At 49.9% G+C, this 16356-nt stretch overlaps 1 protein-coding gene across 2 annotated transcripts in view; it reads right to left on the bottom strand.

Annotated features, from left to right (window-relative positions):
- The window catches only part of AMBRA1 (autophagy and beclin 1 regulator 1), a 764496-nt gene that overhangs the window by 233905 nt on the left and 514235 nt on the right, over window positions 1–16356 (bottom strand). For both annotated transcript variants that reach the window (XM_085646678.1, XM_085646680.1), the window contains one exon: window positions 7913–8067. In XM_085646678.1, the coding sequence (XP_085502804.1) occupies window positions 7913–8067 (155 nt within the window). The remainder of the gene's footprint in view (window positions 1–7912; window positions 8068–16356) is intronic.

The raw sequence follows: 16356 nt of genomic DNA, 5'->3' as shown, positions 1-16356 counted from the left end.
AGGCCGCCGCTACCATCGCACCCTACCTCCGAAACATCATCAACACCTCCTTCGACACAGCCACCTTCCCGGAGAGCTGGAAGCACGCCGAGCTCAGCGCACTGCTGAAGAAACCAACAGCGGACCCGACCGACCTCAAGAACTTCCGCCCCATCTCGCTCCTTCCCTTCCCCGCCAAGGTCATCGAGAAGATCGTCAACAAGCAACTAGCCGCCTTCCTCGAGACGAACGGATCCCTCGACCCATCGCAGTCCGGATTCAGAGCGAACCACAGCACCGAGACCGCCCTCATCGCAGCCACCGACGACATCCGAGCCCTGCTCGACAACGGCGAAACAGCGGCACTCATCCTCCTAGACCTCTCCGCAGCATTTGACACCGTCTGCCACCGCACCCTAGTCCAACGCCTTAACGACACTGGCATCCAAGGAAATGCCCTGGAATGGATCATCTCCTACCTCTCCGGCAGAACACAGAGAGTACGCCTCCCTCCGTTCCGCTCTGAAGCCACCGAAGTCATCTGCGGCGTCCCGCAAGGATCATCGCTCAGCCCCACCCTCTTCAACGTCTACATGAAACCCCTCGCTGCCATCGCACGCCAACACAACCTCAACATCATTTCCTACGCCGACGACACCCAACTGATTCTCTCCCTCACCAGAGACCCCGACACCGCCAGAGCCAGCCTACACGAAGGAATGAAAGACGTCGCCGATTGGATGAACATCAGCCGCCTGAAGCTGAACACGGACAAGACAGAAGTCCTCATCCTGGCACCATCGCCCTCCGCATGGGACGACTCCTGGTGGCCCCCGGCACTAGGCACCGCACCCAAACCAACGGACCACGCACGCAACTTGGGCGTCATCCTGGACTCCTCCCTATCGATGACCAGACAAGTCAACGCCGTCTCCTCAGCTTGCTGCCACAACCTTCGCATGCTCCGCAAGATCTTCCGATGGATCCCGATCGAGACCAGGAAGACGGTCACCCAGGCCCTCGTCACCAGCAGACTAGACTACGGAAACACCCTCTACGCCGGTACAACAGCCAAGCTTCAGAAACGACTTCAACGTATCCAGAACGCCTCTGCCGGACTCATTCTGGACGTCCCCCGACGCTGCCACATCTCGAGCCACCTAAGAGACCTGCACTGGCTCCCTGTCAACAAGAGGATCACGTTCAGACTCCTCACCCACGCACACAAATCCCTCCACGACCTGGGCCCAAGATACCTCAACGACCGACTGACCTTCTACACGCCCACCCGCCAGCTACGATCCGCGAACCTCGCCGTCGTCCCTCGCATCCAGAGAACCACCGCCGGAGGAAGATCCTTCTCCTACCTGGCGGCTAAGACATGGAACTCCCTGCCCGTGCACCTGCGACCGACCCGGGACCACCTCGCCTTCAGGAGGCAGCTCAAGACCTGGCTGTTCGAGCAGTAGCAGCCCCCCTCCCCCAAGCTCCTTGAGACCCTTCCGGGTGAGTAGTGCGCTATACAAATTTCTTGATTGATTGATTGATTGATTGATTGATTGGTCTGTGGGGAGCAGGGGAAAGTCATTGGGTAGGCGGTGTGGCAGAGCGGGCGGTATTTGTTTTGCCTCTGCCTTTATTGTTATTTCCTCTATAGCCGCCTCTTTGATAACCTTTTGTGAAGGTGGACTGAGGAGGGGATTTGTAGGACGTGGACGCGCTGTCTGAGGAGTAGCCTCTGCCTGTGCCCCGAAAGGAAGAGCGGCGAAAGGAGCGTCTAGGAGGGTGTGACTGTAGGGCTCCCATAGATTTCGCCGTATCTGTGTCTTTTTTCATCTTCTCGAGGGCCTCATCTATCTTTGGACCGAATAGATGTTCCTGATCGAACGGATGGTTTAATATGGAGGCTTGTACCTCGGGTTTAAAGCCTGAAACTCTCAGCCAAGCGTGTCGACGGAGTAGGACACTGGTGTTAATGGCCCTGGAGGCTGTGTTTGCTGCGTCTAAGGCACAGTGTATAGAGGTATTAGTTATGGTCTTACCCTCTTGGATTAATTCATTGGCCCAATTTTTATATTTTTCTGGGAGATGGTGCATGATGGTTTCTAGTTCATCATGATGCGCTCTGTCGTATCTGGCCAATAGCGCTTGAGTGTTGGCGATACGCCATATATTAGCTGCCTGTGACGCAGTGCGTTTTCCTGACGCGTCCAGGAGCTATGATTCTTTGTCAGGTGGTGGTGCTTCGCCTGACGCCTGGGAATTTGATCTCTTTCTTGCGGTGGATACCACTAGGGAATCCAGTGGCGCTGGCCCTTTGATGTAGGCAGGATCTGTGGGGGCAGCTTTATACTTTTTTTCTATGCGTGGGTTTAGGACCCTAGCCCTGACTGGGTCTTTAAAAACCTCTGGTGCATGTTTTATTACCCCTTTGAGCATAGGTAGTATAGCAGTAGACCTATGCGCAGTATCAAAGGTGTCTAGGAGGAAATCTTCCTCTACTGGGTCAGTGTGCAGCTCTACCCCTTGATAATGTGCCGCCCTCTGAAGTAGGTGATGCAAACCTAGTGAGTCTTCTGGTGGAGATGGCCTGGATGGATAGAGGTCATCTTGTGGGACATCTGGAATGTCTGGATTATTATAATCATCCCAGGGGTCTGGGGATCCTGTAGGGGTGGGGTCTTGTGGCACATCTGCTGGGTCGTAGTATGGGTCCCCCTGATCATCATGGTCTGGAGACGGGGTCGGAGAGCGATGAGGCAGGGGTGGAGAGGGTGGAGGAGGTGGAGGAGGTGGGGAAGGCACTCTGAAAGGGGAGGTAGCACAGTCCTTCCTCTTTGGAGGTGGAGGTGGAGCTGGTTTGTCCAAATGTTTCTTTTTAGAAGACAGTGCCAAATGTCCAGTTTTTGGATCCTTGGTAAGTGTCTTTTGCAAAGGATCCGGTGTAAAAAGTTCTTGCGACACTGGTTGTTCGGTCTGCGCCGACGTTTTCGGGGCCGACGGCTTCTTAGGCTTGTCTGTGCCGTGCTTTTTGGAAACCTCCGATTTTTTGTTTGGTGTCGAATTTGAAGACGCAAATCTAAATATTCCATACGCCAAACTGAAATGTGAATAGTTTGCCTCAGTTAAAATCATATGGAATGGTTTATATCCATCTAGTAAGTAATACGCCCTGAAGAAGTTCCTGTGTTAAAGGGAACGAAACGCGTTGGCTGTTTGCTGGTTCTTAAATAAAGAAAGAAAAAATTGTTTTGAATATATGTACTAATTGGGACTTAACTCTGAGTGCACCTTCCGTTATGTAAAAATACGTAATCACAAGTGTTGAGTCCATATGCTTGTCATAGCTTCTCTGTGCACTTGTAATATATTAGGGTGAACTTAGATATCACGGGGACACATCCACTCAGGAAAATATATGCACACACATGGGCATAGTGCACCCTAGCTGTAAGGCTTGCCGTAGGGGTGACTTTCTTATACCACATGCAGCTTTTTGCTTGCATGACACACCGAGGTATGTGCCAAGTTGACTTGTTGGTTTTTTCTGCACCTAGACACACAGGCTGCAATGGTAGTTTGCATGAGCTTTGCGAGGGCTCCCTTAGGCTGACACAATTTGTGGTGCAGCCCTTAGAGGCTCTCTTCCGTTCCAAAGCCATAGGTAATATGGCTACTACTTACTAGGGACTTGCAAGGCTCCTGAAGGGGTGCAAACTGTAGCACAGTCGTACAGTTTAGGCAACGAACACTGGTACTAGGTACCTGGTTAGCAGAAATCCAGAACACTTTCATTCAAAGTTGCACCAGATACCAGGCAAAAAGTGGGGGTAACCATGTCAAAAGAGTTCAGTTTCCTACACTGTAGTAACCTACATTGAAACTGGACCCCAACTTGAAGGTTAGAATTTTCAATTCTAATCCTAAGTATAGAGGTTACCTGTGGACAGCGCAATAGCACATTCCTAGCACACTCCATTGAACCGGCGGGTGAAAGTAATTTCACCCTCCTTCCTCAGTCAGATCTTACTATATTTACAGATTCTAATTGGAGCCAAACGGAAGCAGCCTTCGTGCAACTGGCTTTGCTGTCAAGTGCTCCAAAGGCCGGCCCTATTAACGAAGTCAAAGGTTTGAGAGTTCCATAAAAAGCAGAAAAGGGTCTGCTCCCATGACTGGTCAGTTAATTGTAGATTTATGAATAAAACTGTTCAATGTAGCCAACACCAAGCCTTCTACACTATCTTCTTAGCTAGATCCTTCAGTTTCTTCTAATCATAGAGCTACGCCGGCAGCAGCTGCTCGAAGACCTCTGCCCCATCATCTGTCACTGGTCTGCAGTATTCTGCGTGCACTTTCATATTCCAACTTCAACACCAATGACTCCTGAGAACTTTGGTCCACTCCTTGGACATGCTACTGCTCTGATCGTGCACCTGGAACGAGTGCTTTTAGCGTCTTCAAGGCAGAGCGAAGTTTACCAAAGTAAAACTACTGCACCTCGGTCCATCACAGCCTCATGAGCGCTACGTTCAAGAGCTGGCCGCACTGCTTGCCAGCTAACAAGTTTAAATCTGATCTATCAAGGGCAACCAGAGTTGAATTATAAATCTTAAGTGCGATGTAAAGAAAGCGATGTAATGGGTTTGAATGTAAAGCCTCTGTTGTGAAGGTAGCACACCGCGCTTTGTTGCAGGCCACCAGCACAGAATTATAAATTTTACATGCAATGAAATCACAACAAATGCAATGACTCCTGATTTAAAACTAATTTATAAAGGCTGTACATTCTGCTCTGTCAATGATCGCCAGCTCTCAAGTATACATTTGGCCCTCACTGGACAAGTGAACTCAAATGTACCTCTTCTATAACTGGGGCCTCTAGTCTACCACTGGCCAATGAGAAGCATTATATTCCTGGACTTTCATATACATGGCTAGATTCTACAGATTTTCCATCAGTATTGCAACTTGAACGTATACGTTTTATTTCTGTCAACTAGGTCCATATACGATATCTGGCGAACATTTATGCAAGTGACCTGCCACTGGCCGACGGGAGTAAATGATACACCTGATCTATTCTAAACACTTCTTGGTTACTCGGGGTTTATCTTTGGCTATCAGTACACTCAGTATATTGGTTTATCATCCGCTTACCAGAATTGTTTCTACATCTTGCCTCTCATACAATAATTCAGGAAAAGATGTAAACTGTGGCATTTGGTGAGTTCTGACCTGCCCTGCCACCTACAAAAGGCAGACAGGCCACTGCACGAAGGAAGGCGCAAACCCGCCCAGCTGAGGCTCTTCATCTGAGCCACTGAAGAGATGGGCCCGCCGCAAAAAAGCATCCTCTGGGTGGGTTACACATTCGCTGAGCCTTGCTAGATAGAAGATCATAAGAGATCTTTGCACCACAGAGCAACAAAATGTTCTCTGCAATGAGGCGCGCAGGCTTCTAAAGGCAGGTCACTGAGGCTCAGAGAGACCATTGGCAGTTTTCTATCCCCCCACCCCCACAATAGCAGAACATGCAGCCATTTTATTTTAAATTCATAGCTGTCATCTCAACATATCACAGTGAGCTGAATGAGCTATAAACTTTGATGTACTACTCAGACGTCTGAAGGACTGCACTAAATATACTGTGGCAGTATCAGTGGGACTTCAACCCTAGCACGAGAGCAGAGGCCTGTGAGTGCCGGATCGGAGCAGCTTTACACATCATAGCTACTATTAGGACCTATGTGTATGTCTACTAAATGCAGCCCTACACTTGAATAATACTGTACTAAGTGTGCCATGTTAAAGCAGCTCCCTAAGTGTCTGATAATGCACAGGTCTCGTCATGCGTGTGTGTGATCACGCAAGGCAGCTCCACAGGAGCAGGATCCAGTAGAACCCTATATATGCCAGCTCAAGGTACACCCACAGGTGGCTGATCCTGTACGAGTCGGTGCATTATAACTCAACATCGACACGTGCCTGCTTCTGAAGGGGCTATATATGCCAGCTCAAGGTACACCCACAGGTGGCTGATCCAGTACAGGTCGGTGCATTATAACTCAACATCGACACATGCCTGTTTCTGAAGGGGCTATATATGCCAGCTCAAGGTACACCCACAGGTGGCTGATCCAGTACAGGTCGGTGCATTATAACTTAACATCGACACTTGTATGCTTCTAAAGGGGCTATATATGCCTGCTCAAGGTACACCCGCAGGTGTCTGATCCTGTACAGATCGGTGTATTATAACTGAACATCTTGACACTTGTATGCTTCTGAAGGGACTATATATGCCAACTCAAGCTACACCCACAGGTGGCTGATCCTGTACAGATCGGTGTATTATAACTCACATCTCGACACTTGTCTGCTTCTGAAGGGGCTATATATGCCAGCTCAAGGTACAGCCACAGATGGCTGATCCAGTACAGATTGGTGTATTATAACTCATGACATTTCGACACATGTCTATTTCTGAAGGGGCTATATATACCAGCTCAAGCTACACCCACAGGTGGCTGATCCAGTACAGATCGGTGTATTATAACTCACATCTCGACACTTGTCTGCTTCTGAAGGGGCTATATATGCCAGTTCAAGGTACACCCACAGGTGGCTGATCCTGTACAGATCGGTGTATTATAACTCACATCTCGACACTTGTCTGCTTCTGAAGGGGCTATATATGCCAGTTCAAGGTACACCCACAGGTGGCTGATCCTGTACGAGTCGGTGCATTATAACTCATGACATTTTGACACGTGTCTGCTTCTGAAGGGGCTATACATGCCAGCTGAAGGTACACCCACAGGTGGCTGATCCAGTACAGATCGGTGTATTATAACTCACATCTCGACACTTGTCTGCTTCTGAAGGGGCTATATATGCCAGCTCAAGGTACACCCGCAGGTGTCTGATCCTGTACAGATCGGTGTATTATAACTCACATCTCGACACTTGTATGCTTCTGAAGGGGCTATATATGCCAACTCAAGGTACACCCACAGATGGCTGATCCTGTACAAGTCGGTGCATTATAACTCATGACATCTCGACACTTGTATGCTTCTGAAGGGGCTATATATGCCAGCTCAAGGTACACCCACAGGTGGCTGATCCTGTACAGATCGGTGTATTATAACTCGCATCTCGACACTTGTATGCTTCTGAAGGGGCTATATATGCCAGCTCAAGCTACACCCACAGGTGGCTGATCCAGTACAGATCGGTGTATTATAACTCACTTTTCAACACTTGTATGCTTCTGAAGGGGCTATATATGCCAACTCAAGGTACACCCACAGATGGCTGATCCTGTACAAGTCGGTGCATTATAACTCATGACATCTCGACACTTGTATGCTTCTGAAGGGGCTATATATGCCAGCTCAAGGTACACCCACAGGTGGCTGATCCTGTACAGATCGGTGTATTATAACTCACATCTCGACACTTGTATGCTTCTGAAGGGGCTATATATGCCAACTCAAGGTACACCCACAGATGGCTGATCCTGTACAAGTCGGTGCATTATAACTCATGACATCTCGACACTTGTAAGCTTCTGAAGGGGCTATACGTGCCAGCTGAAGGCAGCTACAGAGGTGTTCGATCCTGCAGAGCTATGTAAGCCAACTGGAGACAGCTCTGCAGGTGACTGCTATTGCACAGACCTGTGTGTATCATCTCTACAGATCACGACTTCTACAAAAGGCTATGGATGCCAGTACAAGGAACCTCTATAGGTATCACAGGGCTGTGTATGTCAGCACAAGGACGTAAGAATAGGTTTCTCGCAAGAGTCTGCATTCAGATTTTGAATGGGTTAGGAGTGAATTCTCTCAGTGACAGATGAACACACCCTTCACCCCCCTCATCCATGACAGGCATTCTTCCAGTGTGAGGAGCCCCACGGACTCACCCTCATTGACGTCTCCCCACCATGAGGCTGCTGCAGCCGGAACACTTGCGCCACAGTATGCTCTGTTGATGGATGGAGCAGGATCCGGCGTGAGGCGAGGCCAACCATCACGTACCGACCCATTGGCGACAGGCTTACCGAGATGGCATTTGGACCTGGAGGCATAAGAGAAATGCTTATCATGATTCTGCCAGAGGTACCCGTAAGCTATAACAAGCACTTCACCTGAGTAACACACTCCCCAAGCTCTTCCTCTAATAACCCAAGTGTAGGCTTCCTCCCAGCAACACCCGTTGTGAGATTTGTTCCAGCAACAGCACCCCCAGGTGAGCTTTTCCCAGGTGTGAGCTACCTCTCAAAACCAAGCTCCGCTGGGGCTTCCTCCCAGGAGCAAGCATGTGCCCGAGCTTCCTCTCAGTAACAACGCACATGCAAACTTCCCTAAATAACAATCCAGAGTGCAACTTTCTCCGAGCAGTAACATCCCTTGTGAGATTTCATCTAAAAAAAAAAAACAACCTCCTGAGTTTCTTCTCAGTATAAAAGCTTCTTTCAGTAATAATTACCAGTTTGAGCATCCTACTAACAACAATGAACAGTGTGAGTTCTCGTCCAAGAGCTCCCACAATGGGAGCTTCCTCCTGAAAATACCCACTGTGAGCTTTCTCCAAACAACTCCCACGATGTGAGCTTTTTCATAGTAAAAAACATCCTTCACGTAATAATTACCAGTTTCAACTTTCTAATAATACCCAGAGCGACTTTGGTCCCAGTAACAATCAACGCTGGGATTTTCCTGCAAGCAGAAATCAAGAAATTATTGTTCTTCGTATCAGATCCCAATGGGACCTTTCCTCTCAAATTTACTGGATGCTTCCTGAATGCAATAACAGCTAGTGTGAACTTCCTCCCAGTGACAATCCCCTCAGGGAGCTTCCTGCGTGCAATAACAAGTGTGAACTTCCTCTCAGTAACAATCCCTTCTGGGAGCTTCCCCCGTGCAATAACAGCTAGTGTGAACTTCCTCTCAGTAACAATCCCTTCTGGGAGCTTCCCCCGTGCAATAACAGCTAGTGTGAACTTCCTCTCAGTGACAATCCCCTCTGGGAGCTTCCTGAATGCAATAACAGCTAGTGTGAACTTCCTCTCAGTGACAATCCCCTCTGGGAGCTTCCCGCGTGCAATTACAGCTAGTGTGAACTTCCTCCCAGTGACAATCCCCTCTGGGAGCTTCCCCCGTGCAATAACAGCTAGTGTGAACTTCCTCTCAGTGACAATCCCCTCTGGGAGCTTCCTGAATGCAATAACAGCTAGTGTGAACTTCCTCTCAGTGACAATCCCCTCTGGGAGCTTCCCGCGTGCAATTATAGCTAGTGTGAACTTCCTCCCAGTGACAATCCCCTCTGGGAGCTTCCCCCGTGCAATAACAGCTAGTGTGAACTTCCTCTCAGTGACAATCCCCTCTGGGAGCTTCCTGAATACAATAACAGCTAGTGTGAACTTCCTCTCAGTGACAATCCCCTCTGGGAGCTTCCTGAATGCAATAACAGCTAGTGTGAACTTCCTCCCAGTGACAATCCCCTCAGGGAGCTTCCTGCGTGCAATAACAAGTGTGAACTTCCTCTCAGTAACAATCCCTTCTGGGAGCTTCCCCCGTGCAATAACAGCTAGTGTGAACTTCCTCTCAGTGACAATCCCCTCTGGGAGCTTCCTGAATGCAATAACAGCTAGTGTGAACTTCCTCTCAGTGACAATCCCCTCTGGGAACTTCCCGCGTGCAATTACAGCTAGTGTGAACTTCCTCCCAGTGACAATCCCCTCTGGGAGCTTCCTGAATGCAATAACAGCTAGTGTGAACTTCCTCTCAGTGACAATCCCCTCTGGGAGCTTCCTGAATGCAATAACAGCTAGTGTGAACTTCCTCCCAGTGACAATCCCCTCTTGAAGCTTCCTGAATGCAATAACAAGTGTGAACTTCCTCTCAGTAACAATCCCCTCTGGGAGCTTCCCGCGTGCAATAACAGCTAGTGTGAACTTCCTCTCAGTGACAATCCCCTCTGGAAGCTTCCCGCGTGCAATAACAGCTAGTGTGAACTTCCTCCCAGTGACAATCCCCTCTGGAAGCTTCCTGAATGCAATAACAGCTAGTGTGATCATCCTCCCAGTGACAATCTCCTCTGGGAGTTTCCTGCGTGCAATTACAGCTAGTGTGAACTTCCTCCTGGTGACAATCCCCTCTGGGAGCTTCCCGCGTGCAATAAAAGCTAGTGTGAACTTCCTCCCGGTGACAACCCCCTCTGGGATCTTCCTGCGTGCAATAACAGCTAGTGTGAACTTCCTCCTCATAGTGACAACCTCCTCTGGGAGCTTCCTGCATGCAATAACAAGTGTGAACTTCCTCCTCATAGTGACAATCCCCTCAGGGAGCTTCCTGCGTGCAATTACAGCTAGTGTGAACTTCCTCCCGGTGACAATCCCCTCTGGGAGCTTCCTGCGTGCAATAACAGCTAGTGTGAACTTCCTCCCAGTGACAATCCCCTCTGGAAGCTTCCTGCGTGCAATTACACCTAGTGTGAACTTCCTCCTTATAGTGACAACCTCCTCTGGGAGCTTCCTGCGTGCAACAAGTGTGAACTTCCTCCTCAGAGTGACAATCCCCTCAGGGAGCTTCCTGCGTGCAATTACAGCTAGTGTGAACTTCCTCCCGGTGACAATCCCCTCTGGGAGCTTCCCGCGTGCAATAAAAGCTAGTGTGAACTTCCTCCCAGTGACAATCCCCTCTGGGAGCTTCCTGAATGCAATAACAGCTAGTGTGAACTTCCTCTCAGTGACAATCCCCTCTGGGAGCTTCCTGAATGCAATAACAGCTAGTGTGAACTTCCTCTCAGTGACAATCCCCTCTGGGAGCTTCCTGAATGCAATACCAGCTAGTGTGAACTTCCTCTCAGTGACAATCCCCTCTGGGAGCTTCCTGAATGCAATAACAGCTAGTGTGAACTTCCTCTCAGTAACAATCCCCTCTGGGAGCTTCCTGAATGCAATAACAGCTAGTGGGAACTTCCTCCCGGTGACAATCCCCTCTGGGAGCTTCCTGTGTGTAATAACAGCTAGTGGGAACTTCCTCCCAGTGACAATCCCCTCTGGAAGCTTCCTGCGTGCAATTACAGCTAGTGTGAACTTCCTCCTCATAGTGACAACCTCCTCTGGGAGCTTCCTGCGTGCAATAACAAGTGTGAACTTCCTCCTCATAGTGACAATCCCCTCAGGGAGCTTCCTGCGTGCAATTACAGCTAGTGTGAACTTCCTCCCGGTGACATACACCTCTGGGAGCTTCCTGCGTGCAATAACAGCTAGTGGGAACTTCCTCTCAGTGACAATCCCCTCTGGAAGCTTCCTGCGTGCAATAACAAGTGTGAACTTCCTCTCAGTAACAATCCTTTCTGGGAGCTTCCCGCGTGCAATAACAGCTAGTGTGGTCATCCTCCCAGTGGCAATCCCCTCTGGGAGCTTCCTGAATGCAATTACAGCTAGTGTGAACTTCCTCCTTATAGTGACAACCTCCTCTGGGACCTTCCTGCGTGCAATAACAAGTGTGAACTTCCTCCTCAGTGACAATCCCCGCAGGGAGCTTCCTGCGTGCAATTACAGCTAGTGTGAACTTCCTCCCGGTGACAATCCCCTCTGGGAGCTTCCCGCGTGCAATAAAAGCTAGGGTGAACTTCCTCCCGGTGACAATCCCCTCTGGGAGCTTCCTGCGTGCAACTACAGCTAGTGTGAACTTCCTCCTCATAGTGACAACCTCCTCAGGGAGCTTCCTGCGTGCAATTACAGCTAGTGTGAACTTCCTCCCGGTGACAATCCCCTCTGGGAGCTTCCTGCGTTCAATAACAGCTAGTGTGAACTTCCTCCCAGTGACAATCCCCTCTGGGAGCTTCCCGCGTGCAATAAAAGCTAGTGTGAACTTCCTCCCGGTGACAATCCCCTCTGGGAGCTTCCTGCGTGCAATAACAGCTAGTGTGAACTTCCTCCCAGTGACAATGTCCTCTGGGAGCTTCCTGCGTGCAATTACAGCTAGTGGGAACTTCCTCCCAGTGACAATCCCCTCTGGAAGCTTCCTGCGTGCAATAACAAGTGTGAACTTCCTCTCAGTAACAATCCCTTCTGGGAGCTTCCTGCGTACAATAACAAGTGTGAACTTCCTCCTCATAGTGACAATCCCCTCAGGGAGCTTCCTGCGTGCAATTACAGCTAGTGTGAACTTCCTCCCGGTGACAATCCCCTCTGGGAGCTTCCTGCGTGCAATAACAGCTAGTGGGAACTTCCTCTCAGTAACAATCCTTTCTGGGAGCTTCCTGCGTGAAATAACAGCTAGTGTGGTCATCCTCCCAGTGGCAATCCCCTCTGGGAGCTTCCTGAATGCAATTACAGCTAGTGTGAACTTCCTCCTTATAGTGACAACCTCCTCTGGGACCTTCCTGCGTGCAATAACAAGTGTGAACTTCCTCCTCAGTGACAATCCCCTCAGGGAGCTTCCTGCGTGCAATTACAGCTAGTGTGAACTTCCTCCCGGTGACAATCCCCTCTGGGAGCTTTCCGCGTGCAATAAAAGCTAGTGTGAACTTCCTCCCGGTGACAACCCCCTCTGGGAGCTTCCTGCGTGCAATAACAGCTAGTGTGAACTTCCTCCCAGTGACAATGTCCTCTGGGAGCTTCCTGCGTGCAATTACAGCTAGTGGGAACTTCCTCCCAGTGACAATCCCCTCTGGAAGCTTCCTGCGTGCAATAACAAGTGTGAACTTCCTCTCAGTAACAATCCCTTCTGGGAGCTTCCTGCGTGCAATAACAAGTGTGAACTTCCTCCTCATAGTGACAATCCCCTCAGGGAGCTTCCTGCGTGCAATTACAGCTAGTGTGAACTTCCTCCCGGTGACAATCCCCTCTGGGAGCTTCCTGCGTGCAATAACAGCTAGTGGGAACTTCCTCTCAGTGACAATCCCCTCTGGAAGCTTCCTGCGTGCAATAACAAGTGTGAACTTCCTCTCAGTAACAATCCTTTCTGGGAGCTTCCTGCGTGCAATTACAGCTAGTGTGAACTTCCTCCCAGTGACAATGTCCTCTGGGAGCTTCCTGCGTGCAATTACAGCTAGTGGGAACTTCCTCCCAGTGACAATCCCCTCTGGAAGCTTCCTGCGTGCAATAACAAGTGTGAACTTCCTCTCAGTAACAATCCCTTCTGGGAGCTTCCTGCGTGCAATAACAAGTGTGAACTTCCTCCTCATAGTGACAATCCCCTCAGGGAGCTTCCTGCGTGCAATTACAGCTAGTGTGAACTTCCTCCCGGTGACAATCCCCTCTGGGAGCTTCCTGCGTGCAATAACAGCTAGTGGGAACTTCCTCTCAGTGACAATCCCCTCTGGAAGCTTCCTGCGTGCAATAACAAGTGTGAACTTCCTCTCAGTAACAATCCTTTCTGGGAGCTTCCTGCGTGCAATAACAGCTAGTGTGGTCATCCTCCCAGTGGCAATCCCCTCTGGGAGCTTCCTGAATGCAATTACAGCTAGTGTGAACTTCCTCCTTATAGTGACAACCTCCTCTGGGACCTTCCTGCGTGCAATAACAAGTGTGAACTTCCTCCTCAGTGACAATCCCCTCAGGGAGCTTCCTGCGTGGAATTACAGCTAGTGTGAACTTCCTCCCGGTGACAATCCCCTCTGGGAGCTTCCCGCGTGCAATAAAAGCTAGTGTGAACTTCCTCCCGGTGACAATCCCCTCTGGGAGCTTCCTGCGTGCAATTACAGCTAGTGTGAACTTCCTCCCGGTGACAATCCCCTCTGGGAGCTTCCTGCGTTCAATAACAGCTAGTGTGAACTTCCTCCCAGTGACAATCCCCTCTGGGAGCTTCCCGCGTGCAATAAAAGCTAGTGTGAACCTCCTCCCAGTGACAATCCCCTCTGGGAGCTTCCTGCGTGCAATAACAGCTAGTGTGAACTTCCTCCCAGTGACAATGTCCTCTGGGAGCTTCCTGCGTGCAATTACAGCTAGTGGGAACTTCCTCCCAGTGACAATCCCCTCTGGAAGCTTCCTGCGTGCAATAACAAGTGTGAACTTCCTCTTAGTAACAATCCCTTCTGGGAGCTTCCCGCGTGCAATAACAGCTAGTGTGATCTTCCTCCCAGTGACAATCCCCTCTGGGAGCTTCCTGCGTGCAATAACAGCTAGTGTGAACTTCCTCCCAGTGACAATCCCCTCTGGGAGCTTACAGTGTGCAAAAAAAGCTAGTGTGAACTTCTTCCCAGTAACAATCTCCTCTGGGAGCTTCCTGCGTGCAATAACAGCTATTGTGTATTTCCTCCCAGTAACAATCCCCCCTGGTAGCTTCCCGCGTGCAATAACAGCTAGTGTGAACTTCCTCTCAGTGACAATACCCTCAGGGAGCTTCCTGCGTGCAATAACAGCTAGTGTGAACTTCCTCCCAGTGACAATCCCCCCTGGTAGCTTCCCGCGTGCAATAACAGCTAGTGGGAACTTCCTCTCAGTGACAATACCCTCAGGGAGCTTCCTGTGTGCAATAACAGCTAGTGTGAACTTCCTCTTAGTAACAATCACCCCTGGTAGCTTCCTGCGTGCAATAACAGCTAGTGTGAACTCCCTCCCAGTGACAATCCCCTCTGGGAGCTTTCCACGTGCAATTGCAGCCAGTGTGAACTTCCTCCTAGTGACAATCCCCTCTGGGACCTTCCCGCTTGCAATAACAGCTAGTGTGAACTTCCTCATAGTAACAATCCCCCCTGGTAGCTTCCAGCGTGCAATAAAAGCTATTGTGTACTTCCTCCCAGTAACAATCCCTTCTGGGAGCTTCCTGCGTGCAATAACAGCTAGTGTGAACTTCCTCCCGGTGACAATCCCCTCTGGGAGCTTCCTGCGTGCAATAACAGCTAGTGTGAACTTCCTCCCAGTGACAATGTCCTCTGGGAGCTTCCTGCGTGCAATTACAGCTAGTGGGAACTTCCTCCCAGTGACAATCCCCTCTGGAAGCTTCCTGCGTGCAATAACAAGTGTGAACTTCCTCTCAGTAACAATCCCTTCTGGGAGCTTCCCGCGTGCAATAACAGCTAGTGTGATCTTCCTCCCAGTGACAATCCCCTCTGGGAGCTTCCTGCGTGCAATAACAGCTAGTGTGAACTTCCTCCCAGTGACAATCCCCTCTGGGAGCTTACAGTGTGCAAAAAAAGCTAGTGTGAACTTCTTCCCAGTAACAATCTCCTCTGGGAGCTTCCTGCGTGCAATAACAGCTATTGTGTATTTCCTCCCAGTAACAATCCCCCCTGGTAGCTTCCCGCGTGCAATAACAGCTAGTGGGAACTTCCTCTCAGTGACAATACCCTCAGGGAGCTTCCTGCGTGCAATAACAGCTAGTGTGAACTTCCTCTTAGTAACAATCACCCCTGGTAGCTTCCTGAGTGCAATAACAGCTAGTGTGAACTCCCTCCCAGTGACAATCCCCTCTGGGAGCTTCCCGCGTGCAATTGCAGCTAGTGTGAACTTCCTCCCAGTGACAATCCCCTCTGGGACCTTCCCGCTTGCAATAACAGCTAGTGTGAACTTCCTCATAGTAACAATCCCCCCTGGTAGCTTCCAGCGTGCAATAAAAGCTATTGTGTACTTCCTCCCAGTAACAATCCCTTCTGGGAGCTTCCCGCGTGCAACAACAGCTAGTGTGAACTTCCTCATAGTAACAATCCCCCCTGGTAGCTTCCAGCGTGCAATAAAAGCTATTGTGTACTTCCTCCCAGTAACAATCCCTTCTGTGAGCTTCTAGCAAGCAGCAATCAACAGAGCGATCTTCACCTCATAACAAATCCAGTGCAAGCTTCCTCGTATTAACAATGCCCATTGACAGCTTACTTCATGTAACCATCCTGAGTGCCTTATATGCCTGCTCAGTAACAAGCTCAAGTATATGTTTTATTCCAGCATGCAATAATCCACATCTTCCTATAGAACCCCCCTTTGTGAGGCTCCTCCAAGTAACTCCACCCACTGTATGCTGCCTCCCAGTAACACATCCCAGTCTGAGTTTCCTCTCAGTAAGAATCCCAAGTGTGATCAGCCTCGCACTGAATCCCTGCAGAAGCGGATAGCCTGGCCCTCAGTCTCCCAGAACACTGCAATCCTGCTGACTCTGGAAGCTGTCCGCCCTCATACATCTCATTCCCAGTCTCACAGGAGTGCAGACCCGGACCTCTTCATCCCTCATACTGCCAAGCAACAGTCTCCAGGCCCCCTCAGCCGGCAGAGTGCCTCACTCCCAGTATCACAAATGCCCTTCTGAATGTAACAAGCATGCAGACTCCACACCACCTGGCCTTTCCAAACTTCACCCTGAGTGTTCCATCCAGCCTGCAGAACTGTGACTCTTCTCCACCTTCCTTCTAAACGGAGCA

This window comes from Triturus cristatus, chromosome 3_1 (assembly GCF_964204655.1).
Source record: "Triturus cristatus chromosome 3_1, aTriCri1.1, whole genome shotgun sequence".
Lineage (NCBI taxonomy): Eukaryota > Metazoa > Chordata > Amphibia > Caudata > Salamandridae > Triturus > Triturus cristatus.
This window is presented reverse-complemented; position numbering and strand designations above follow the sequence as displayed.